The sequence below is a fragment of the Sturnus vulgaris genome, chromosome 4 (assembly GCF_052056855.1).
Source record: "Sturnus vulgaris isolate bStuVul1 chromosome 4, bStuVul1.hap1, whole genome shotgun sequence".
Classification (NCBI taxonomy): Eukaryota; Metazoa; Chordata; class Aves; order Passeriformes; family Sturnidae; genus Sturnus; species Sturnus vulgaris.
This window is the reverse complement of record NC_142246.1, coordinates 27,232,405-27,259,479: the sequence shown is the minus strand read 5'-3', so window position 1 is coordinate 27,259,479 and position 27,075 is coordinate 27,232,405. Positions and strand designations below refer to the sequence as shown.

Genomic DNA, 27,075 nt, shown 5'->3' with positions numbered 1-27,075 from the left:
CACCCAAAGGGCTCAGATGCATGCTCCAAAGACAAAAGATTCAAGTGCGATGAAAAGTTTAGAAGCCTTCATCAGAGAACCCCAACGACCCCCAAATTGGAGAAGTGCAAACACAAAAGAACTTTTGGTTCATTTTAATACAAAGCGAAAGTAGGCAAGACTAGGCAGAACTAAGACATGAATATGTATTAGGCGTATTGTATAATCCTAGGCTTTTAAGAAATAAATAGAGCAGTAGTTTAAAGTTTCATTGTGCATGCTTTAAGAGGAATTATCCCCGTGCACCTCAGCACTAAATAAATGCATACCTACTTTATAACTCTCATTTCTCATGACTTACAAAATCTTTTCCGTGTATCAGGAGAAAGGGTTTAGATGAGGTTAGAGTATACTGATATTACATCATATTTACTAAAATGACAGAAAAACAACGTGGGTGCAGAAATGGAAAAACTCTTTAATAGCCAGCAGCAATTAAGGAATTAACTCCTTCACGTATTTTCACCTTTTTGAAATAATTCTCCACAGAAATAAAGAATATGATGAACATGGTTTAATTAAGAATTACAGCCATAGTCACATTACATCTCAGAACATTAATTCAGTCTTCCCACTGCATAAAGTTCTACATCTGTACTTCCTAGAACAAGGAAGGGAAAATATCTGATAGTCTTCAATGCTTACATATAATTTGTAAGATGCAAAATATTAGTGAAAACAGTAGTATTCTTTTGGCATACTACAAAGGTAGTGCTTACTGCTTTTGGCAAGAGAAGGGATTATAAATAAAAATACTTGTATATTAGGGAAAGGGAAAAACTGTATCCAAAGTGTTTCACAGATTTAATGCTCTCAAACAGTACTTCAGCCCAGTAGAAGCACAACAAATGCCCAAAGGTTTTATTTTCCCCTGAAAGGCATTTGAAGCAGGAGTGTTACTCAACATACATGGCAGTTACCTACACACATGGAAATCCACCTTTTAAAACCCAGTAACATGTATAGTGTTTGATTCCCTTACACATAGGTACACACTTTCCCAGCTTCTCTTTCCCTTTCTAGAACTTAATGAGACTGTGCAATACTGGAGCAGTAGTCTAAAATATCCTGTATAGTGAATTCCATAGTAATTCCCGATCCAGGGTAGCAGCGAGCTATTAGCCCTTCAAAGTGCTTGTATTGTCTTATGAATTCATCTTGCATGGAATGCCACACAACCTGCCAAAGAAAGCAAACTTTAGGAAAAGTCAACTGGCACAGTACACTACATAGGTGAACTACAAAACATTGGCTCATTAATTGAGTCTAAGTTCAGGTGTTGTTTTACAGTTAAAGATTACTAATAAAGTTCAATAGCTGGAGTTACTGCATTAAAAAGAAGATTGATGTTTTTTTACCCATTAAGATCTGTAATGTTGACATGACTTGTAATAAATGTGGAAAGTAGAAAATAGTAAAGAAGATGGGGAAGTTTTCCTAATAGAGAGGTCTTTCAGGAAAACCTGAACCAGAAGAGTGCTATAATTAATGTTGCAGAATTTAAAAAGCTGTTTAAACAAGCTTAACTCAAGTCCACTTATAATTTATTCCCGTGAAAAATTAGATAATACAACTATCAGAAAGTATATAATTAAAAGTATTCTGCTATAGTGCACCAGCTTAGTTTCACATCAGGTTACCCATTCATTTAAATCTACTCTTTTTTTGCAGAACAGATGTCACCTATTAATAGTCAGCTAGGGAATCATAAATGAAGTTTCTTTCTCAACTGTTTTTCTACCACTCTGGTCCAAACCAGTATTAAACAAATAGAAACAGAATAGGATTATAAAAAAACCCCAGAAGCTGTACTCAAAATTTATGTTTTTACATAGAGTTACGCTGAACATTCTCACAGAATACATATGCAAAAGCAGTAATAAAAAGCCTCTGTGTAACGTTCTAGGGTTTTTAAGACATGATTTAGTTTACCTGAAGTAAGTTTTCTTCTTCGCAGAGATGTTTATCTACCTTCTTGTAGAGATTATCCAATCCCTTCTTCACTTCTTTACCAGGATATTCCTTTATAACTTTACGAAGCTCTTGTTTATTAAAAGCCAGCTGATAGCTTACTTCCTCTTCTCGTATACCTTGTGCCACACGAGCTTCAACACCTTCAAAAAAATGCTAACAACAAGTAATAGATTAGTCACTATCACAAATAATTAACTTATTTTGAAAAGGATATGTGTAGTTAAATCTTGATTCTGCTTCATAACTGTTGTGCTCTTCCAGTTTTTGTTTTTCAATTGGGCATGAAGTACTGCTCAGCCATAAACATTAAAACACAGCCCAACAATACAGCAGTCCAAGTACTATCATAAAACTGAAACCAATCATTCCTAGAAGCAGTCGAGCTTCTCTTTGCAACCTTGTAACTACCACTCAGCAATCAAAATCCTCAATTCAGGAGCTCATAGCCAGGGATCCAAATACTGCATCTTCTGGATGAACTCCCTAAGTACCTGACCATCTTTTAAACCGCAATTACACAAGAGTATATTTGTTGACAATTGCCCTCCCTTCTCACTGCCATTGACCAGTTTTCTCAACATAGTAAATATAAAAGTTTTAGTAAACAGAAGGAAGTACTTCTATGAACATGCAGGTTGAGCTCAACAGTGCATCAGGTCTGGATAGGATAGAGGTAACTCTCTAGTTAACTTTCTTCATAGCAGCCTGTATGCTGCTGTGTTTTGGATTTGTGGCTAAAACTGGGCTGATAACACAACGTTTTGGTTACTGCTGGACAGGTCAAACCTGACCAAATCATAGCATGTAACACGATGCTCAGCTATAAAAATTAAGGTTGTAGGAGGCAGGGTTGGTGTTTGGCTTCAAGGTAGCTGTTGCTCAGAAACTGCTTGGGCATCAGTCTGCTTGTGAGAGGTAGTCAATGACTAGTTTTGCATCATTTACTTTATTTTTTATTCCTCTATCTTTCTCTCTCACCTTCTCTGATTAAACTGTCTTTATCCTTGCCCCAAGCTTTTTCACTTTTGCTCTTCCTATTGTCTCCTCAGGAGAGGGGGTACTGAGCAGCAGTTAGCTATGTGGTAGCTAAGGTGTTGGTCAGAGTCGATCCACAAGTGGGAAACAGCAATAAAACATTTTAATTTTCAAAAGGGGAATACATCTTAAATGTCTCTGAAAATGGATGCCTGAAATCCTCTTTATAGAAAAAGCCACGAGACATTCAAGTGGACAGAACTGAGTCTGAGCCTAAGTCACCACTCAGTTTAACATTTAGTTTAACTTCAGACATACAGAATTTTCCTATAACTTTTCTTCTTGTTGAACAGCTCAGCAACTAGAGCATTTTTCTGTAGTTGAGGTGAACAAGATTATCTCAAAATCCTGATGACTTTTCCCCTTACTTTCTTCTTCCTCAAAATCATTTGCTTACAGCATTGATGTTTAGTCAGTACTATTAATTGCTGTGAAAAATTTGGTTATTTTTATCCAAAACTGTTACCCTCATGAGTACTCTTGGCCAGACATGCTCCATTGCAAAATAATAAAATAAGACATTATAACAGATGCAGTGATAAAGAGATCAAATAGTGGAAATAACACATTCAAAAACTATCTGGTCCCATTTAAATGAGTACTCAAATACACTCACATTTAATTTCTCAAGAGGCTGTCCAAGTGAGTAGATTACATAAGACTGAAGATGATCAGTGTACTTCTGTTTGGCTTCTTTTTTCTCAGCCTCCAGACAAGAAATTTTCAAGCGAGAAAGGGTTGCAAAAATATGATGGAAGTTCTCCATCATGACGACATCCCTAGGTGTCTTCTGGCTTTCATTAGCTACTTTCTCAACTAAAAGAAATGAGAAGCAAAATACTCAGCAAAAGGACAACCAAATTCAGAAAAAAATAACCAATAATCATAATACTATCAAAAAAGGAACTTTGAATTTCATGTAACTGATTACCATTTGTATGAGTAATTGTCAGAATTGCCCCTAAATAAAACGCTACTCAAGAGAAGCAGCAGATACATACAGGCTCGAAGACAATGAAATTTGTATGGCAAAAAAGTCACTTACAAAAAGATACAAAATAATGAGTATATATAGTCTCATTTATATGTGTGAGGAACAAGTCACATTCTGGGGAGGCTTACAAGCATGCTTTCAGTATCCCTAAAAAATTGCACATGATGGAACTATTTAAGATAAGTCACAGCAAAATCAATTCCCATCTTCACTAGGACAAAAATCTTCAATAACGTAGCGGGGTTTCTAAAAATGTACTTAATCTGCATTTTTGTTTATTAGTTTTATGGTCAAAATTACTGTCACTCCCTAAATTTCATAATAAAAATGGATAATCCTGCAGACAGATCTTTTACTTGTCCCTCTCCCTGCCAAAAAAAAATTCCAAACCAAAAAATAACAAAAAGCAGGCAAAAAAATTTCTACCTAACCCTCCCTTACTGCTGAAAGAGGATGGCTTCAACCAAGAGCAGTTAAATCTCCATGCCTGTTCATCCATTAAACATTTTGCTGAGACTACCAGACGCCCATCATGAAAGTGATCCAGGGCACCAAGATATCAGTAATGAGCACAGGTTCATTCCAGTCAAAATATTGAATGCTAACTAGGAAAAATCTGCTACTGCCAATTTTTATTCTTCCTATATGATTTTTTATAGGAAAAAAAAAAAAAAAAGACAAGAAACCACTTGATATTGAGCATGCCAGCTTGCTGCCATCTCCCCTCCCTTTTCAGAGTCTTAACCACTTCCCTCTGTCACAACTCAAAGTTACTTTACAGGATGTACAAAGGGAAGTATCTATAAATATATTACTGTCAAAGAGATTACACTTGCTAACAATAACAGAGACAAGCAAAATTTCAGCACGGTCTTAAAAAAAAATCACCTGTTAATTGGGGCAAAATTATATATAAACAGGTGGAAACAATTATTTTAGTAACTATGATAGCTTCAGAAGACCTACCACTGTCAAAGACAGCTCTAATAAGTTTTATGTAGGCTTTATCTAGATCTCCTCGTCGTTCTGCATTTTTGAAAATCGATTCAGCAAGAGCTGCAAACTCTTCAAATTCAGCAACAAATGGAAGGATCCCAACTTTACTCTTCTTTGAGATTTTTACTTCATCCATCTGCTTCATCTGATTACTCTTTAATTTAAAACAGAACAAGTGTTAGGCACCAGATCGTATAGCAACTGTTAAAAGAAAAATGCAGACATACTGAAAAACTGACATTTATCCACCAAAGACAGAAATAATTCTTTCAATTACTACATCTATTTAGTCTTTCACCCTTTCTACCCTTAAAATTTTTTAAGTAAGATATTTGGAAAAAAAAAGGAAAGATGGTCTTTTATTCCCCTTTATTTCCTCAGTGTTATGAAAACAAACACCCATCCCAAATTTATGCACCAGAAGCAATTAGCAATTTTCATTTTATAATCTAGCAAGGAACTTCACTTTTCTGATTCAGCCAAGCTAACGATTCCTTTTGCTGCCAGAAGTTTCTTTAATTTTTTTTTAAGAAATTTTATTTATGAGTGTAATAAAAAAAATCAGTTTCCAAATATTTTAAGTATGAAACTGATCAAGAATGGTCAGTTTTATGTTTGCCTGGAGTCAAATTACATTTATGACAATAAAACAAAGTTATACCAACAACTCTGCTTTCAGTAAACCTGCCATATTTAATATAATGATCGTAGTGATATTACATTATAAGTATATAATAAACTGCATTAGCAAAAGGAATTTTCAGACAGCAGAGGCTGTCTCTGCTACTGCCAAAAGAACTCACACCCTCATAAGTCCACAAGGTTTACTTCTGGCAAGTAAAAAAGGCAGAGTTATATTTTACTTAATGGACTTGAGTAATCTCAGTAGGAGTACAAGTTTAAACAAACAACTAAGAATGTTAACCAGCTCAGAACTGTGAACCAGTGGTCTTATTTGTTACAAAAAGCTACTTATTGAGGAAAACTGGAATGGAGAGGAAAAAAGAAACTCAACCACCATGTATTTGAAGGCTTGGCCAGTAGAAAAGCAATAAATTACTGATTTTCACTTCAAATTTAAAGCAAGAATTTAAGTATACAGAAATGTAAAATCTAACTGGGTAGGAGTGAGCTTCTTACACTATTACAGTTAGCTTAATCAGAATAACTAAAAAACTTACAATGCACTTATCAAAGTTCCTTTTGACAGTCACCAAAACATTTCCAAGTGTTGTGCTGAGAAAGGACGCAGGGTCCACATTTTGTGCTGTCCATACATGATGGCTCATCTTAACTAACATATATAGGGAATTAAAGCTATCAATCTTGTCTCCCAGTGCTATAAGGTTATTCAGCTCAGGTTCAATACAACGAAATATTTTTGTCATCATTTGTCGGATCATGTCCTTCCTATTAAAAATGCATAAGAGGAAAATATTATTCTGACAGTTTACTCTGCTACTTTACACGTTTTTTGATATATTTATTTGATATAGTAGTCTCATTTACATTCAAAAAGTTTCATGACTTTCCGAAAGTCAGTATCACACAGTAAAAATCAACTGTCACAGGCACAGAATATTCCAAAAAGTATTTTCTCTGTGAAAGCTGCCACACACTCTCAGAACTTTGCTAAGCATATTTTCTATATTATAGGGCCTAATTTCAATTTGCAAACCATTAAGAGAATTAAACAACTATAAACAGAAACACCCATCCCCTATACAAAAAAATATTCTTTTCACTGACACACTCAGTGTCTAGGTAAAAATTAAGAGTTCACTATTCAATTTCACTGAAAGGGAATAATTTCTGATTTTGGAGAAAAAAGTTTTATATCTCAAATAAACTCAAACATAGGCTTAAGAATCAGTAAAAAAAAATAGCAGCACATACTCAGATGATACTGTTTGTGGAACACCAGAAGTATATGAACGAGATAAAGCTACTCCATCCACTTCCTCCACTTCATTCTGTGAGAACAAGGAATGTATGTAAAGATAAGAGGTGTCTCCAATTCTGTATCAAAGCAATTATTATATCTGACAAAACCAATGTAAGTAGTAGCTCCATACCCCCAGCACCCCCTGCCTTCAGAGTAGAAAATAGTGCAGTCTGCAAGTTTGTGGTAATTTTCCAGTCACGTTCCACCAAATTCAGTATTATCCACAATTACTCCCCACCGTCTTCCTACATAGCATGACAGAGTTTTTGTTGTCATCTTATGAGGAGACAAAGCCACGGCAAAGGAAACATGTTAGTCCTTCTTTCATAAATTTTCTATTTGTCAGTCAAAAATAAAGATCCTTCCAGTTCATGAAGAAAAATTAATTACTTATCACCTGGATCACATAATCGCCAATAAATTCCAAAGTTCTCTTTTAAACAGGTCTCTTTTGAGGCCTGGTTGATACTTTTTACTTCAGTGACAAGGAATGTAAGTCATACCGTTGCTGTTCCAGAAGTGCTCTGATGTTGTTGTAGTTTGAAAAATTTACTAATGAAGTCCTGTTCCGCCAGACACAGAGGCTCTAGTTCACTTAATACTTGCTCAAAAATCTAAAGAAAGTCAAAATATTTTATCAACACACCAAATACTATGGACAGTTAGCAATATTAATTTTATTGTTTGTTGCATATACTATCTTCACTAAGCTTTAGATGGCTTACTACTAAACAGAAATGGAAACAGCTTGTACTTAGATCTCTAAAAGTAAGAGCTGCATCTTCAACATAATCCTTTCTTATCCATGTAATACTGTGAAGAAAACAACAGTCTATGTTTTTCCACAACTAGAAGTTTTCTAGTTGCATCTTGAAGAAGCACTTTTGTGCTATAATGGGAACATTTGCATTTTAATTGTAAGCCTTGAGTTCTTGAGTTGATGGTGAAAGCCACCATCTTTTCTGCCTGGGTTGCTGAGCGGAGGAAGACAAAATTAAAAGCCTCAGGGAAGAAAAACAGGTCAACTGTGCATGTTGAAGTTAACTGCTCTGCAGAATAAGTCAAAAAGTCTCTACATAGCTGCTACAGAAACAAGTAAGTTTTGTACCGAAGTATGCAACACAATTTTTAGATTTAAACTAAAATAAAACACTATATTGGCAATAAGTAATTACAATAATTTCAATTTATTAATACAAAATAAGGAAATTCTAAGTCAAATGTTAAATATATTTCTCTTAAGAGTTTTCTCTGGAAGTATTTTAAAATTAAGACATGCAATAATTTACATAAATTAAACCAGTCTAGCCACATAGGAAATCCAAGCTGATGAAAATTCCCATAGGGAAAAACCCAACAACCTAGTAGATCAGCTCAATAGCTTACAACTCTTTGTATACTAAATCACATTCATATATACTCAATGGGTGTGAGATACAAGTGAGAAATTGAAAATAATAGCACAATAATTGTATAAACCTGTTTTAACAAGTTAGCTTTTTAGTTCTAGACAAGTTGCTGCTACAAGTTTGTAATAACTTAAAATTAATATTGTTTCAGGTATCTATCTCCTCCCAGAAAAAGATTGAGCAATGATTCGAACAGGTCAGAAGAAAACCATTCATCTCCATCAAGTAAGTCAATAAAGAATAACAAAATTATTTTTATCTCCAACTGATAACTACTCATTTTCCTTCCACAGCACTGAGGAGTTAATTCCACAAGAAATGGCGAGCACTGACACTTTTAATGATTCAGAAAAAAAAGTCAACAGATGCTGAGGACAGCAGGTTTTAAAACAGGATGAGGCCACTCCAATAGCTTAGTGCTATTGGTTAAAATTGAAAACTGATGATAACTAATGTGAAACCACTATATATAAAATTTTAGGGTCACACTCAAGTCCTGGCTAAAATTCTTATCTTCTTTATCTTTCACTTTTGCTTACATACTGGCAAAATGTCATAGAATACTGAATGAGTTGAAAAAAATAAAACCAGTGGAGAATCCATCAGTTCCATTCCTATTTGCTTAAAAACATATATTTGGCTTAAAGACCATTTTTATGCTTGATATTCTTTAAAGACTACACACAGCAAATAAGGGATTTAAACAGAACCTTATAATCTGAGAAAAATACTGCAATCTACATATTTCTTAGGAACAGCCTTTATTAGATGCATGGTACATACAAACTTTGAAATTGGCATGTTTTAGGATTTAAAAAGTAGAGATTTTTGAGCTATACAAGAAGGATATGTAAGACACTTCTAATACAAAACAAAGCAGGAATTCTATGCAATATTTTGGCTTTACCTTATCAAATTTTGTCCTGTCAGCCACATCCAGGTCAGATGCAGACATGTTTCCCATGTCTAACAGTGAGGATGACTGAGATCTACGGTTTCCTGAACTCTGAACAGAGAGTTTATTTAGACTAGAAGTAGACCCAGTTAATTTTCCAGAACTTCCATGAAGACCTGTGGAATAAAGAGACTATGAAGGAGGAAAGTGAAGGCAGAATAAAATACTGAAGAATAGGTTTGTTACAGAACATATGAGATCAAGAATTGCTAGCAGTCCTATATTAAAATCAAACAACTTTTGTCAAAGCTATAAATGCTTTTGCTGTAAATGTATTCTTTCCGCATTATAAGGTTACTGAGATTCTTCAGCAACTTTCAAAGTACAATGTAACTATTCAAATTCTCATTGTAACACTGTAACTATTCAAATTCTCATTGTAAAGTATGGCAAAAAGGTATAAAAGGAACAAAACTCTAAAATACAGTAACACAGGGATTGAAGATTTGAAAGCTAAAACCAGTTATTATATTTGTGAATGTATTTTGGGCAAAGGCTGCCACAAGCAGAACTGAACCACAGGAAGGAAAAAAATTTAAAAGTTCTATATACACACAGGCACTTTTTCATCATGAACTTGGTCTTTCTGCTGTTAACATCCTTTTATCTACAGTTTGTTCCAGCTATTTTGCTATATCTACAACCCCATAGTAGCTCTGCTGCTATTGCTCTCCCCTCCTTTTGATCATAATTAACATTCAGTGATTTCTTCATAATATTGCTGGGCCTTCTCCTAGGAGCATGTATTTTCTTTTTTATTTCTTTTTCCCTCAAATTTTTCAGAAATGGTGGACCAGGACAGAGAAAGCTAATAACAAAAAAGACCAAAAAATTATCATTATTTGATCTCCAAGTAAACATCTCACATCTAACCCACAAAGAAACTTAAAAGTAATCCTGTAAGCTTCACTTAACTGCTGTGTTTGTATGTAGTCTAGAGACACAAGACAAGGTCCATAGATCTAATCTAAATTGTCACTTCAGCCTGCTGGAGATGTGGAAAACTATGACAAGCTCAAGCACAAACATTTTTTTACTATCAACTAGTAGCATGGGAAAGCCAAAAGATATTCCTTTATGTGCAAATCTTTTCAAATTCTATACTGGGTCTTAGAGCTGTGCTTCCTTTTTGCCTTGCAAGCCCAGTGATTCTGCTAATGTTTATTTCATTCTGAACAGAGTGCTTCAGTGTTAGGTAGATTCTCCCTGATGCAGCACTACATTGTAACATGGACACACATGCATTGACAACACCAACTAATGCAACTAGTTATACTCACTCTCAGTTTCCTGTTTGACAGCACTTTCTTTTCGAGGCAGTGTAGCTGGGATGGATTAGGTTGCAAGCATCAAAGACAAAGACAAGTTAAAATGCAGTTTGCACAAACCATGCACAAGATGCAAGTTAAGCTCTAACTGGAAAGAAACATGCAGAGAACTATAAGCAGCAAGTAACTACATTGCAAACACATTTAGTTGGAGAGGTACTATTCTAGAAATTCAGTATCTAAACTATATGAAAAATAGAGTATGTTTCTAGGTATTAAAATTTGATTTTTCTTGTATAATACGTTCAAATAACACTTTTGGTAACATGTATTTAAGTTCTCCCAAATTGAGAAGTCCATTAAATTATTTGTCAGACTCAGTTTCCATCAAAATCATATCAAAAATAGACATGAATAAATCAAAATGTACTTATGGAATCTTTTTACTGAGTCAGAGATATTGTCCACCTTTTCAATTTAAATCACACACAATTAATGCAAAATAATTTATATCGACAGTAAGACAGGCTAACCTTTTCTTAGTTGATGCAAATCAGGATGTTTACATAAAGAATACATCTTTTGCATTCATGCTGCACAAAAACAGATGACTGCAAATTTAGAGAGGATAAAAATAATAAAAATACAGTAGAAAAATTTACAAAGAGGTTTTTATTTTTTCCCTGTTTTTTTTTTTTTTTCAGAATTGAAGTTTCCTCAAGTGGACTTCAATATGAAATTTAAAGTAAATGGGTGTTTGTAGAAAATATATAATCCCTAGAGTAAGAGGTATTTGCATACATACACTAAAAGCAATATGTGGTTTTATAAAGATCTTGATGAGGATGGATGCTACAAGCTCCCCAGAATGGAGCAGGCAAGCAGAGCCTACTGTAATAGAATGAGTAGATACTTCTATATGCCACAAACATGTCTTAAATACCAGATGTTCTCAAGTAGGCAAAACTACTGATAATTGTAACTGTAATCAAATTCAAATTTAATTCCGGCCTAGTTTTTAGATTTTGGGGGTTTTGGCAGATTTTGAATAAAAAAAGTTTAGGCATGATATATTTGGCATGTGCAACTGTCATGCATCGGTCCCACTTCTTCATCATGCTCAATTTCTAAACACATGGGACTTATTACACAATGTGAATAACTACGAAGATCAGGCCCTGCATAATCAGGGGAGCCTTAGTGGCTTTTGACAAGCTACATCATATAAACTTATGACAGCAGTAGCACTCTTTCCAACACTGACTTTATGGTATTTAAGTATCAAAGTCTTGGCTTCATCAGAAAAGAAAAAAAAAAAAAGAATAAAGGACTACTTAAGACAAGTGTGAATGCTCATGACCCAGGCTGGGTTTTTTTGCCATAAAAATGCAGACAAAGAACCTTGCACTAGCACAGAATGCCAGAATTCTCCCAGCATCCCCTCTGCATTTGAGGCATTCAAATAGCAGTGTAATTCCCAAAGCACAAAAAAAAGGCAAGAACACACACCAACACAACTTGGAAACAGATCATCTTTAGTATTTGAGTACAACTGGAGCATTATGCACTACACTACTCCTAAAACAAGTTTACTATTAAGAAGTGATGTATTTTGCATAAATGTGCCATTAGTAGTAGTACAATCACTACAATGAACACAGAAGCCTTTGAAATTACACATCCTTAGGAGATGCTGAAACAAATAAATTTGCACAGATACATGACAGAAGTCTTCTCAAGGTGCAGCTTTTACTCTGGTGAATTGAAGGACCTTTCTCCAAAATGTCTGATTGCTCCATAACATTTACATAGGTTTGGGAACTTATACAAAAGCTGTCTCTTCACAAATACAAATCACAAAACAAGTGTCAAGACAAAGTGTTTAGAATGTTTCAGAAATCAATTTGTATTAGACTAAGGGTATTTTATTTCTTGCAGTAAGATTGCTTTTCAAGACTTATAAATTAAAATGTTCTGACAATGACATCTTATGGCGCTTCTTGCTTTTCATGTCCAACAGCTTGCCAAACTTATCTTTCCAGTTTTCCCTCTCTCAAGCAAGCTTACCACCTTCCTGCTTTCTTCCTTTCATTAAATTTTTCTGGTTTCTACCATCTAACTTCAAAGCATAAATTAAGGACCCAAAAGAGGCTGACAGAGCTTACTACTTACAGCTGCACATAATTTTAGAATTCAGAATTTGCAAACTGGTAAACCGTGGCAAATATAAATATTTCAAACAAGTTTTGAAACACTGCACCTCAAAATACAGAGTGACAATATATAAACACACCTATACCACTGTTGCTTTTTAAGTATCCAGGTGATTTTTTTAAGCTTTACTGCCATATTCACATCAGACTAATCCAAGCAGGAATACTCCCTTAAATATAAATACCTACACGTTAACAAATTATGATTTCTAATCTCAGGCTACATAGGTAAATCCCCCTGCAAAAACACATTAAAATATGTAAGTTTTACTAGGCAGAATTAGCATTAAAATTAGATTCTTAAAAATCCACCCAAGATTTACTAAAAGCAGAAATAACAGCAGAAGGAACACAATGCTGCCCAAACTCCCTTTAATTACAAGAGTTGATATTTCAAATTTGTTCAGGTAATAAAGTGGGATAATTCAAATAATAAAAAGTGAGTGCAGATTTGAAAACTGAGAAAAATACTGTATTTTATACTTTTATTTTGACCAATTTACCAAGATTTCAATTGTGCTACTTTGGCCTCGTGAAAGTGAGAAGTTTTACCAGTCATATTTTTCATCCAACTTCTCCCATCTTCCCAAAAGTAAAGAATTTTACACCATTACAAAATTAGCCCTAGGTGTTGTAATGGGTTTTTTTATACACAAATAGTAAGATTCAACACAAGATATGTGCCTTCTGGAAGCTTACCAAACTTTTTTCCTTCTCTGGTTGTGCCTGTCATCTTGATCTTGGCAACTTCAAAGAAATCTTTTATTTCCCTTTCATAAAGTCGTGATAAATAATCCATATAATTCTTAAAAGAAAAATGTACATTTGGTTAACAGGTGTTCATACCGATTTTCTTCTATTATAGGCAAATAACTCAAATCCTACTAAATAACAAACTGATTTGGACTACATAAGTGTATATATTTATGCAGCATGCATAAATATATATTAACAATATTTAAACAGCTTATATTCATTTTCATAGTGAGTTCACTGAAGATTAACCAGAAACTTCTACTTTTCCTTCATAAGGAAAAATATGCATTGCAGTACCTACAGATAGGATTACTAGTGGTAAAGCATCACAGAATTCAATTCAAGGTTAGAATAGAGAGAATTCAGCACCATTCTCCCTCTTCGATCAGACTCTTACTGTGCCCCCAAAAGCACATGTAAACATGTAATTCTCACATTTTTTATTAGAAGATCACAAAGATGCCAACCATTCACTATCTGCTTTACACTGAAGGCAAAGGAATAACAATTCCAAAGCTATTTTCAAAGTCTAATTTAAATCTTCCATTTAAGAATGACAGTACTTTAATTTAAAAAATACTTGTTTTGTAAGGACTAACTTTTCTTTGACTTCTACCTGAACATTTTATATGCTTCTGTAGTAATTTTTTTATTCCATGTTAGTTTTAAACAAGGTAGTTAAAAGTTGCATATATACAAGGGGAAAACATTTCTATTTAACCTGTAGAAGAGACCTCTGAAATTTTTGACACTCCCAAGTGAAATGAAAGTCTGTTGAAATAGAGATGTTACACAGAAAATAAGTACACCAGTTTGAAATTAGCTTAATTATTTTTCTTACTAGGCTGTATAACAGCAAACTTGTTTTACATAAATATTAAGATAAATATCTTGTGATGCTTCAGCATAGAATGCTTGAGGAGAAAAAACTAACAGAGCAGGAGACCACAAAAAATAAAGTTTCTTATTCTAAAAAGAAATTAAAAAAAGAAGCAGTGAATTATACTTAATATACAGCAGTATTAAAATGCCATGTACATACCTACAGGCCATTGTTTTGACTCTCAAGCCCAGCTATTACGTACATTCTCTAGTGTCATTGCATCACTTCACATACCTTTGTTAGCCCTTCATATTTTCCATAATCTGTGTTCTTGAGCCACTCCATCAATTTAGCATATCGAAGCAAATCTCTGTGAAATGGATGATGATTGGGTAATGTCAATTCAGCAGAGTGCTGGGCAAGAGTGGAACTCTGATCGTGACCCTTGATAAGAAAAAGTATTAAAGTAAATCTGGAAGCACTACACAGATGTACTAGAAGTTTCCTGAAAACTTTCATATGAAGACAGCATCTCATTCAGACAAACAGAAAGGCCTCAAAATACCTTGCATAGAAGCAAGGTCTAGAGATGCAGACTGAAAAATTGAAAGCTAACATAATATAGACATCAAGTTATTACAGCCGTGGCAGGTAGTGCATCTTAATAAGCTTGTTCATTTTAAGGCTCTTTGCTTTTAGGGTAAGTCACTTTGGCACTTTTTGCAAAGAATGCAATGAGCACCTGAATGAAAATTTAATGACAAGCGTTCAATTGTTCCTGAAAAATTTTAAGAGATTATAACATTATTCCTCTAAAAAAAAAAAAAAAAAAAGGCTGTTTCTGTTTAAAGATGTTTTCCCCATATATGATTTTCAAGTCCCCAGTTAATGGGTAGCCTGGGTGTTAATGATGAGCTTTACACCTCCCCTCTGACAGCCTGGTCCAATTCCACACACTTTAGTCTACTTTGGCCAAGCCTTCCTTGATCAAATCTTACAAACATCAGTGCACACACCACACACATTCCTTCTCCCTCCACACAAACAAACACACACAACATACTGTCAGTGAACGTTTCCTAAACAGTTTACAATGTGCAGCATAAACCAATCCATTCAACACAAGCTATTAATTTCATGTTCCTCCTTTACACAAAGATCCCATCATATTGCTAGAACAACATGCTTTAGTATTCTAAGCTTTCACTTGCTGGAACTCACAAGCTTCCTGAGCAATGCAGGAAGAGCAAGGAAGGTAACACCTCTGTGCAGCCACACAGCAGAACACACAACCACTATCCCTAGGTTAGGAAAATGGAGGATGAGACTTAATTTCCACATGGCTTTAATATTTTCTGTAAAGTCTTTTCTTACTGGGCTTGCAGTAAATACAGCAATAGAACTTAGAGTTTGTGCCATGGTAGCACACAAAGATTGCACTAATTGGTCTCTAATTCCTGCATCACATGCAGGTCGTTTATGCAGGTCAGTCAATGTCAATGCCCATCCCTGAGAGAGGAAGCAATCCTGACAGTTCTATCTTGGACATGACAAGTCAGCAGAATAAGCTATACCATTTAAAATCTCCCTTTGCCTGTTTCTAAGTTGGAACGGAAGCCAGTTTGGATCAAAACTAAAGCAACTTTGTCTTACCCTTTTTCTGTTGTACTGAGTACAACAGTTCAAGCCTTTCATTAGAGAAAGCTCTTCCACAATACATTCACAGACTTGTTGTTTAAAAAAAAAAAATCTAAGATTTAATTTGTAAAATACTAACTTTTACTAAGTAACACAACACAAATACTGCCAGCTTCTGGATAAAGCTGAACTACTACATAACAATCATAGAATGGTTTGAGTTGGAAGGGATCTTAAAGACCATCTAGTTCCAGTTCCCCTGCAATGGGCAGGGACACCTTCACTAGACCAGGTCACCCAAAGCCCTATCCTTGAACAACTGGACTTGAACACTTCCAGTGATGAGGCATCCACAAGTTCTTTGGCAATCCGTTTCAGTACTTTTTTGATCCAACATGGGTGTGAACTTACTCTGAGCCCTGCTCTTTTAACTACATAAACTGACATACAAAGAAACAAGTCCTGGCCAACTTCATTTATTGATGCTCACAGAAAATGGAGAAGGATAAGACTATAAATTTCGCTTAAAAAACAATCCTGTAGTCTGACATCAACAAAAAGCCAACATAGTGTAATTATTGGAACGTGTAATTTGGAATTGGAATCCAGCCAGCATTAGCAACACAGCTGCTGTTGTGATTACTGAGGTCATACTCAGTACTGTGGGCATACTTTTGGGCATACATATAGCAAATCTTTTCAATAAATCTTTGATATGCCTCTATGAAAAACAGATTAGAGAAACTCCCTCTAACCCCTTATTTGTTACATTCCTACACCATGCATTTTTAATGCTCAAGTTCATTATAGTTTAACATAATTTACCTAGTGGCTTTCACAGCTTTCAGCAACTACAGCAGTCCAAATGCTCATTCATATTACTGCTAGGAAATACTCAGCTATCCAAGCTTTTATTTCTTCTTTCATGTAACCATTTTATTCATGTCTCTTTATTACACGCAACTTTTCTGGTTAGTAGTTGCATTCCTTATCAAGCTAGATGACAAATTCCCTGACAAGGTAAATTTCTCTCTCCAGGCCAACTTTCCCACGAGACTAAGCATTCTGGTTACAGTAAATTATGCCCTGTCCAAGATGCTCTAAAACATTATGGAGCTTCTAGGAGTACCTTTCCCATCTCATTAACCGACTTTCTCTTATTACACATAAATTTATACTATTATCAAATGACTCCTCAAATTTGTTATTCAACTATTTCATAGTTTCAAAGCTTCAACCCACTTCTTAGTTCAAAGGCAGAAAGCCCGGGGTTGCCTTTAAATTGAGTCCTGAACCTGGTTGTTAAAAAAATCTTTAAAGTAATTGGTTAATTTATTATTAGTATTACACAATAAAGACAACTACATCAACTGTTAGTAAACAGTTTTCAACGCTGCAGCAAATGGCAATCTGAAGTTGCATTTCTGTTTAAAATTCTTAATATTTATTCTCCTTTTAATGTAAAGGAGGTGAAGCACGTTAGTACCTAATAACAGTGGTTTGAATCAAGCATTGAGTTATTTTGCTTTTCAAAAAATAAAGAGCAATTTCATACTTTCAAGGAAATATATTTAGGCTCAAATGCCAATGTAATTATGTTTTTACATCTAAAGACTTACAAATCAGAATGTCTCACTTATATTAACAGCTGCCTAGACATCATCAAGTTTTCATTTATATTTTTCATTTAGAATTCTTTACCTTTATCTTATTTTTTTCTGAAGTGCTTTAAGTTACTTTTTAAAGAAACATTATAAACAAATAATGCAACTCATCAGATGTTAAAGGTAACAAAGTATTGGAGTTGAGTCTTCCAACATGAGATCAAGAAATTGCTATATTCCTCAAACAAACAAACAGCACATTTTAGTAAGATTACACAAAAATCTGAGATACCTCCAGCACTTGAATCTGTATCTCAAAATGAAGGACAAACCCTTTTTTTTCCTCTTTTACAACAAAGAAAGAGCTTTGCAGAGTCTCATCTCCTGCCGTTAATGAACTTTTCCTGCTTAAACTTAACAGCAAAATCATAATTTTTATCTAAAAATTAAATTTTATTTAAAAATATTTTTATATTTTTAGTTGATTAATACCTTACAGCTAAGAGCAAGCCAAAACTTTTCAGAGGGCAAGTTTGTATGAAAAACAATGTAAGCCCACTACTAGTATCAGAATTTTAAAAAGCAAACTGCTAATTGGTAATAGCATTTTCAACAGCACTGGAAAGTGTCTTAAGAATAATAATTTCATCTAATACCCATAATATTACACAGTAAAAAAAAACTCTTATCCTTTTTTAAAATAAAACCCTCAGAAGAGAACATCAGAAAGACATTCTGTTACACAGCCACTTCCATATACAAGTCCAATATTCAAATTTTGTGGATTCATTTACACAGGACTTAAGACAACATAGCTTCCACTTGCTCATTTAAGAGTGGGACACATAGTCTACACCCAGGTTTTCAAAATATGGAAAGTGACAGAAGAAAAATACCTTCTTAAGAACAGAAGCTAAAGGCAAAAAAATTAATATGCTGTGGAGCTGGAATTCTTCCGCAAAGTGAAGAAAATGTAGGAAACAGTTATCTTTGCCATAAAAATCCAGGCTCTAAATGCAATTTTCTTTACAATTTTCTAGCATTACTCTATTTCACTTTCGGCACATAGTCTAATACATAAAATCTAGAACTGTAAAATTTTTATTGTGCTAATATGTATAAAACCAGAATTATTATTTTTTCTTTACAAATACTGCAATTTCACACAATTGCAGTACCTTTACTGTTGTACATTTATTAACTATTTCCTGAAAATATTTTTCCTTCATGCATGTCAATCTGTCTTTCAGCAAATTTTGGGGATAAGATCAGAGGAATGTTAGCTCATAAACATATAAACAAAGCTTCAGGGGTGACAAAAATAATAGAAGCGAAAAGGGACGTAAGTCTGATGCTCTGTAATCAGTAAGGACAAATTTCTTTTTGCAAAGTCAAAAATGCAGCTGCTAGTTAGATAATTCAAGCTCAGGAAAAAAATGAGTTAGAAAACCTTGTATCAAACTCAATGTACTCACTGGAACTGAATGATAGGAGGACCTGTTATAGAGTTGAAGGAAGGTCTGAGTAAACTAATTGAAGATAAAAAACACATAAATTAAAAAGCTGAGGCTAAAAAAAACCACCCAGACTCTAGGTATCAAGTCAGGACAGTGTTTTATGAATAGTTCAAGTTAAGAAACAAAACCAAGGTTAAGATATTTTGTTTGGTATGTTTGGTTTTGTTTTGGGGTTTTTTTTTATGGTCTCTGAGGTTTAGACAGCAAGATCTTCTATATTTTCAGCTAACATCCTTAAAAAAGGTCAATGCTTTTTCTCCTCAATAATCAAGCTCTACAATTAAAATAAATCCTTATATATCATATAATGCATTTAACTCAGACAGCAAGCCCATTAAAAAGAGATGTTTGAGGTTTTTTTAAATGTAAGAGACTTCTGCAGGCAGATATAGTTTAGTATATTTAGCAATATCTCAGCCAGAAGACCTTCTAAAATTTACTGATTACAGCACAGAATATGTCCAATTTTAGATAGTGTGTTTTCTTTTCTCCAGAAATTTTGTGACCAGAAGTTTCATATTCAATAATAAGAAGTAATACCTGCTGAACAAATACGCTGTTCAAATGACTGGCAAGTCTCCGTGCAAACTGCTCGCGCAGGTCACTGAAGCGCTGCTGCTGCTGCTTCACGGCATGAAGCATATCGTGTCCTACAAGCAAAAAGGACTTTAGAGTGTACAAAGTAATATATTGTATAGGTGAACCAAGAGGACCAGGGGTCACAATTCCTTCCATCAACAGAACAAAATCTGAGACTAGTTGGCAAGGCACTACCATGATATATCTTGTCTGTTAGACAGTAGTCTAACAAAAACATTACCTGGACGAAGAGCTACATTCATACATTGCAGAAGGGCATCTGCTGCATTAGTGCAGGCCTCAATGCCTCGAGAAGATGTCAGATCTCCCTCCTGAAGGGCCTTTATATGGCCCTTAGCCAGATCCATGTGATTCTACAAAATAATGGATAGTATTGTCCGTAAGCTGAAAGCAAATTAGTTTGCTATGCCAGACAACCAAGAAGGATAAATACAATTTCGTCACTATGACTTAATGAAAATAGTGCAACAATGAAATAGAAAAATAAGCTCATTTTTTAAAGGAACCTCATGCTAAAGAGGGTAGCAACCTAAAAGAATTTTATACCTGACAAGAAAAAACATAGTAAACATAACAAAAATGCTTACCACTAAGAACTCTATCTCTGACAGCAGTTTAACATTATTTGTGTTGCTGAGATGAATTAGGTGGTTGCTTTCTGAAATTTGATCCATTTGCTCCTTTACACTCTGAAGCATTTCTTCATAACTGCTCAGCTTTAACTCGATTTGGTCAACTTCCTTTAGAGCTTCATCCAACAACTTCATCAAGATATTCACCTGTTTCTCTGAGGCCATAATGGACTGAATATTTGCCTGTACAGAGAAGAAAGTCATATTTTAAAAGACATTTTTATATCTCAAAAGCACTCTGATACCTCTTTCTCCCTCTATTACTGTCAAATAATTTCCAAAACTTCATGAAATCAACAAAACAAAATAAGTCATAGTGTTATTGAACACAGAATTCCTCAATCTATGACACTTCCTTGTTTAAAAAAGATATAAAGCCAAAACTTTGCTCAAGTTCTTGGAGTTGAAGTATAGGTCTGCAGAAAAACAAAAAGCCAAACAGCAATCCCTACTAGCCAGAAGATTTTTAGTTCCAATAGAAAAAAAAAAGAGCATAGGTGGTAAGGTCAGATTTTCTGTTGCAAGATCAGCCATCGCCATAAAAGCAGCAATTTTCAAAATACACAAGAAACACACAACTTGACAGTTTGAGGAAGTTGTTGATGGTTCCCTCAAGTCTGTACCCCCTGCATTTCCTAAGTTTTCCAAGTGACCTCTAGAATGCCGGCTTGTCTAAAAAACATTTACATTTAAGTATGTGACAGGTCAGGTTAACTACCTTTTCAGAGAATGCTATGTGGTCACCATCAAAGAGAACAGTTCAACATGCTGGCACACCGTACATTGGAAGGAATGCTTACCCCATCCAGCACTTGCAGCTCTCTCGACAGCTTCTCTGCAAAGGCTTCAGCATTAGCAATAGCGTATTCACACCCTTCCATCATTATTTCAATATCCTGCTCCTCTCTTGCATTTAACTCCTGGTATTCATCCACAGCTTCTTCATCACCTCCTGCTACACTTTGATTCTCTCCACTTGGAACAGATTCTTAGGCAGAGAAGGAAAATAAAATCCATTATCAAGTCCAGAAAGTCGCAAGCATTTTCAGAGTACTTCAGTATGTTTACCTATCTGTAAGTATACAAATCCATTAAACAACTCTCCTAAAAAGCACCTACTGCCTATGAACAGATTTTTCAAGTCTCAGTCTTCCACGCTTCATTACAATTTCCAGAACTGATTCCCAACAGCAATGTTTTCCAAATTATGTAACATAAGCATGATACAGATATCCACCTTCCTTTATTCCAAGGAACAAACCTTGTCTTAGTTTATTCACCTCTTCCATTTGTTAGTGAAAAATCAGTACAAGTTAGATTCTCTCTTTTGGTTGACAAGAGCATAAGAGAAACATCCTAAAGTTGATTAAGATATATACCACTGAATAAATAAAAGTTATCTTGATGCTAGAGATGAGTTTCACAGCAGGAAAATCAGTTCTGAGTTACGTGAAAATCAAATAAACAATGGTTTCATTAACTATGATTTCTCACAGCAGTGCTTAATGAATTTAACAAGCCACTCGGAGGCTGACAAATTAATATTAATACAGTCCAGCAAGGAAGTGTTTAGAATATCTGAAACATCTCTCTTATCTCTAGCAACTTGATAAACTAATCAAAGCACTAAAAAAACAAACAAATAAAAAGCATATTATTTAAGAAAACTGCTTAAAAGGCAAAATAAAGGAAAAAGGTGTTACGCACCTTCTGCAACTTTAGGAAGTTCTGAAGAATTAAAAGGTATGGAAAAGCAGAGGAAAGGAAGCAGAGAATGTTAGCTAGACAAAGCACGAACAGTTTGTATACATTTCAGTGGCAGTAAGTTTGAATTTTTATTATTGCACAAACTTGAAATGTTAGATGTTGGTTTAAAACAAATTCTGATCAACACCAAAATACAGAAATGCTATCCTTCCTGTTTCACATTTCTAATTCAGTTTTTTCTGTGCACACCAGTCTAGTATGTAATACCAGTGGTTTCATCACTTCTGACAGACTCCATGTGATATGCTCTCACTTGTTAAGCTTTACTTATATAAAACGTTAATTATTAAAAGATAATGTGACCGTAAAAATATTTACTACAGGATAAGCAAACAAGATACAAAGCCTTCTTAGCAACCAATTAGTCACATAAATTTTAAGAATCCAGCAGAATTTAGCACATGCTTCACAATCAATGAACTAGAAATCTCCTATAAAACCCCATTGCCTTCTAGAATGCCACAGACCCTCGCTTTTTACAGCGTTTTTCTAATCAGGACAAATGTAAATGAGAACAAAAGCAGATTTGTTACACATTTACCAGTTCTTGGAGGTAGATTTTATTTTGTTCAAGAAAGAGAATGTCTTAGAAAGACAGTAAGTTTATCAATATTTAGAACTTTGTTAATGAAGTATTTTGTCTTGGTTCTCAGTTTTCTAACAGAATATCTGTTATAAAGTCATCTTGCTTATCTGAAGACTTAGAAAATATAAAGTTGAAAAGAAATAAGAATAAGAAAACCCACCAGGATTACAAGTATTTTTTTAGTATATCTGTTTTACATCAGTAATTACTAAACTTTAGACTTCAACTACGTTTGTAGAAATTTACCTTCCAACAGCTGTGAACTAACATTAATAAAGTCAATTTTCTTTCTAAGGTATCTCTGATTGAGTTTCCAGATACATGAAATGAAGGTGTTCTTTTCCACTGTGCTGCTTGCAACCCATTTGTAGACTTTGTCAAAATGCAAATCAAATTCAGGACTCTCCTGCAAAAGATGAAATATGTTATAGGTTCCAATGTCAAATGATTCTCCAAGAAGCAGAGATTGTCGACACATTTACATGACAGGATAAAAATTAAATTACACAGATGCCAACCTTAAGCTCAGCAACTTTAGGGCCCTCATGCACCCTAATAAAGGTGCTAATAGTGATAACGAAAAACCAGAATCCATGCTATGACATCAGTATTTTGTCAAGGCAGGCAAGACAAAAATAACACAATACAATACAGAGATGTGTAAGATTTTCAACAAAGTTTGTAACAACAAATGAATTTAAGTGGTCAAAAATATGTTGTTCCTGTTATTCTATGGAAAAGTCCACCATATCAGGACTGTACGCTTCCAGCTCACCCTCAAGCTTATATACTGCTCATTAAGAACGTTTTAAGTGTCCCAGTAAAAAAAACATTACATATAGTGGAACATTTTGGACATTTTGACAAATTTATGACTGTCATTAGTAGAACAGTCATAAATTTTCTTACTGGAAATTAAGCTTGGGTGAAAAAAATTCAGATAAGACTCAAAACAAAAAAGTACTACTGGTCCTTAGCAGATGCCCTCTACTGTCATTGAGAGATCAACTACAATTAACAGGGCACATATTGAGACTATTGCTACTCAAGCATATCTAGACTACTCTTACTCAATTTACCTGGGTTATATTCCTGCAAAGGCTGAAAGCAAGCACAGGCACAGGTAGCACAGGAATGCATCATATGTACCTTAATTAACCTGTTATCAATCTAATTTTTAAAGGAGCAGTATCAAGGAAGTTAAGTCTCACTTGGAATGAGGAGGATGTTGTGAACAGAGGACTAAACAAAAAAGTGACACATACTTTAACAGCATCTTTGGCATCAACAACAGCAAGGTCTCGTAGTGCCCATGCAGTCTGCCTTTTGTAAAAATCTCCCTTGTCAGATTTTTTCACTTTTACCACGTTTACTTGGACTGGTCGTTCTGTTGTCACTGTAAATGAAGTAAGAGAGTTATTTCAAAACACACATACTACTTTCACATATGTTTCTGCTGTACTTCAGCTTCTCAAACAAATTATCTGTGGGGGAGATTTTGTAGTATTTATTTGATGAAAAGAGACCCTTTGAAACATTTTCACCCCAAGAACCACAGCTCAGCTTAAGTCTTAACTGAACAGATATACACGTCTATACAGCTTGTGAGATAATGACCTCAACTGACAGCTATTTCTTTGATACAGCAGATCTTGGACCATGACCATGCATCTGACAAAGCACGGACATAACTGGAGAGTGGAGTCAGATTAAGAACATTTTCAGACATTTTTCAGTCAAAAAATATTCTAGCAAGCTAATTTATTGTCAGATCAACCCAAAGCACCTAATTTTAAGAGATATAACGTAATAAACACAAACTTCAAGGAACATCAGAACTCAATTCAGTTGCTCTGCCTTTCCTTGGGCTCTAACCAATGTTCTTTAAAGCATTTAGGCTTATCAGCTTAGATGATTACTAAACCCTGTTTTAAGCACTACCTAAAGCTTGCTTCAAAAGCCCACCAGTCCCAAAAGAATAATTTTTTATTCTTTCCTCTCAAATTACAATGAGATCTGTGAATAAAAGTAGTGGGCTTTGTGTCTTCTTTTAGTAGAAGCAATAATGAAAGTACAACCTATAACTAATTTTCTCCTTTAGGAATGGAAAGCACCTGTTTTACACAAGTCAAGAATAAGGATTGTACATAAAGCTAAAACAAATGCAACCAAGTAAAATACAAAAGTGAAGACAAGAAATAGTGTGGTATTACTATGTACCTGTGGCACATAAAAAGCAGTTCCTCTTCTTTTTGCCTGCTTTGCACACATTTACAATGCTCAATAAGCGTTCATCATTGGGAGTGAAAATATCCCTCTGCAAAGCATGCTTGATTGCAGTCATTTTCTCTCAGCTGAAAAATTTTAGGAGGTAAAAATAAACTTGAGCCCATTTAACAGAAACACACAAAAAAACCCCAATCATGTACTTACAGTAACTACAGGATTTTAAAATTCAATTTTACAGGTAACTTAGTGACTTGTAATCTAGACAGGCGTGACTTGGGCAGAAGACCAGACCATTTTAGGAAAAAATTTTAAAAAAACACCTTACTCGCTTATTTCAATTAGAAAAGTGTAATTTATTAACACCTGGATAATCCTTCAACTTAATTTAATGGAGTACAAAAAGCTTCTTTGTAGTAGAGGGAAATACAAGGCATTAGCATAAAAAAGTTGAAACTGGAATTTAAAAAAAGGACCATCCAATGCTCAAGCTTGTAGAATTTAATCACATAAGAAAGCACAAAAAAACAACAAACAAAATCAAAACCAAAAATCCCACCAAGCTCCAGAAAATTAAGGAATTAGCAATATTCACTTGATTCAGAACAGTTCCTCACATTACATAGAAATTTCATCTAGACTGAACAAACACATTAGACATCATATTCCATTGGTTTTATTTTAATACATAAGTTTCAATATTATCTGTGCCTTAAAATGCTACAGAGTATTAAAAGCATGATTGGTACACATGACATGCTATGCTGCTTGAGACAATATATGGAGTTAAATTTCAGGCTGGCTTGCTCTCATGAAGATGCCTGCGTTGCTTTCTCTGATAAACTCAGAGAAAAAACAAAATCCTGGGCACTACAGTACTCAAGAAGTTTGTGAAAACGAGGGCCACCATGCTGAAGTGGAAACAGTATTGCCAAGTGCACCGAGCTCAGGGCGCACTATCTATATGACATCCTATGGCAATGTACCAATCCATAACTGTTAATAACTTTCCTTCTCTTCATCAAATGCTGGGCCCACCTTTTATCTCACAAATTGTACCAGGTTACCATTCCCATTACTCTTCAACAGATGCATAAAATGAACACACAAAACATTGATAATCTGCTGCATTTCAGATTCAGATGCCTCTTTCCTTCCTTATTTAGGATTTTATTTTCTGCTCTAAGTCACGATCAAACTGCTACACGTTGCTAACTCTCCCATTTCAGTGCTAACACAAGCTGTCTACGTAAAGCAGACTGCACCTTTGCCATAAAGCATAGCATCATAAATCCAAGACTGGCTCTCACATACAGTTCAACTTCTGAGTTACAAACTCACTCCCTTTAGCCACAGCCACCAAAACCTTCACAGTGTGCTAGGATAAAGCACAAAATTAAGCTTTTAACACTCGGATCCTGCTGTCTCAAAGGAACACAGAATTTACCCTAAGGAGCTGGAAATAAAGCTCCTTCCTCAGGAAAAAAAAAGCTTCAAAAAAGCAGAGACCACACCAGACTCAGATAAATCCCTTTAGACATTGCTGCGTTTTCCCCTGTAATGTTCCAGGCAAAGGAAATCTGTGATGTGAAATCTGTCAGAGACATCACATCACAGACGCGGCCCGTCCAGGAAATACACGCCAGATGGGGCACAGCAATGTGATAAGGCTGCTCAGCCTCTCTTAGGGTGCGAACAGGAAAAGACGCTGCTCCTGCATCCGACCGGCTCAGAACGTAACACAAGGGCGCAGCCCAAACACAGCATCGCCGGCAATCAGCCAAAAGACCAATAATTTAACAGAAAAACTCAGAAGAGCTACCTAGAGCAGCGGCGGCCTCCCGAGGGTCCGGTCCGTCTGACACCGCTTCACCTCCTCCCACCTGCGAGTCCCGCACCAGCGGCCCCCGACCCGCTCCTGCCGCTGTCCCGCCCCGAACCTGGCGGCACGGCCACGGCCGAGGGAAGAGGCGGAGGGTGTCGGGGCCGCCTCGATCTCACCGCGGCTCCGGGACAGCGCCGCGACAGGCCCCGGACAGGGCCGGGAAGCGCCGGGCAGGGACGCGACTCCTCCCGCCGCGGCTTCCGCCCACGTGAC

General features: G+C 35.3%; 1 protein-coding gene across 7 annotated transcripts; it reads right to left on the bottom strand.

The window, feature by feature from the left end:
• Positions 1-437: 437 nt before the first annotated feature.
• Positions 438-27,075, bottom strand: EXOC1 (exocyst complex component 1). Of its 7 annotated transcripts, XM_088163388.1 has the most exons (21): positions 26,800-27,064; positions 24,972-25,105; positions 24,017-24,147; positions 22,998-23,157; positions 22,106-22,126; positions 21,199-21,386; positions 20,354-20,581; positions 19,987-20,119; positions 19,707-19,816; positions 19,125-19,178; positions 14,702-14,851; positions 13,528-13,633; positions 10,628-10,672; positions 9,300-9,463; positions 7,487-7,597; positions 6,935-7,011; positions 6,220-6,448; positions 5,009-5,192; positions 3,665-3,864; positions 1,972-2,166; positions 438-1,218 (listed from the first exon to the last, which is right to left on the bottom strand). In XM_088163388.1, the coding sequence occupies exons 2-21, from the start codon at positions 25,093-25,095 to the stop codon at positions 1,066-1,068; spliced, it is 2,763 nt and encodes a 920-aa protein (XP_088019514.1). In that variant the 5' UTR covers positions 25,096-25,105; positions 26,800-27,064; the 3' UTR covers positions 438-1,065. The 7 variants fall into 7 exon arrangements, with proteins under 7 accessions (XP_088019514.1, XP_088019515.1, XP_088019516.1 ...); XM_088163389.1 differs by lacking the exon at positions 22,106-22,126 and having other exon boundaries at positions 26,800-27,075; XM_088163390.1 differs by lacking the exon at positions 10,628-10,672.

Excerpts from the sequence above, each read along its gene's own strand:
- EXOC1 (XM_088163388.1), bottom strand. The coding sequence starts at position 25,095 with ATGACTGCAATCAAGCATGCTTTGCAGAGGGATATTTTCACTCCCAAT. Across the intron at positions 23,158-24,016 it reads ATGCCAAAGATGCTGTTAAA|GAGAGTCCTGAATTTGATTT; the intron begins GTATGTGTCACT and ends CATCTTTTGCAG. Across the intron at positions 5,193-6,219 it reads GGAACTTTGATAAGTGCATT|AGTAATCAGATGAAGCAGAT; the intron begins GTAAGTTTTTTA and ends TTTAAATTAAAG.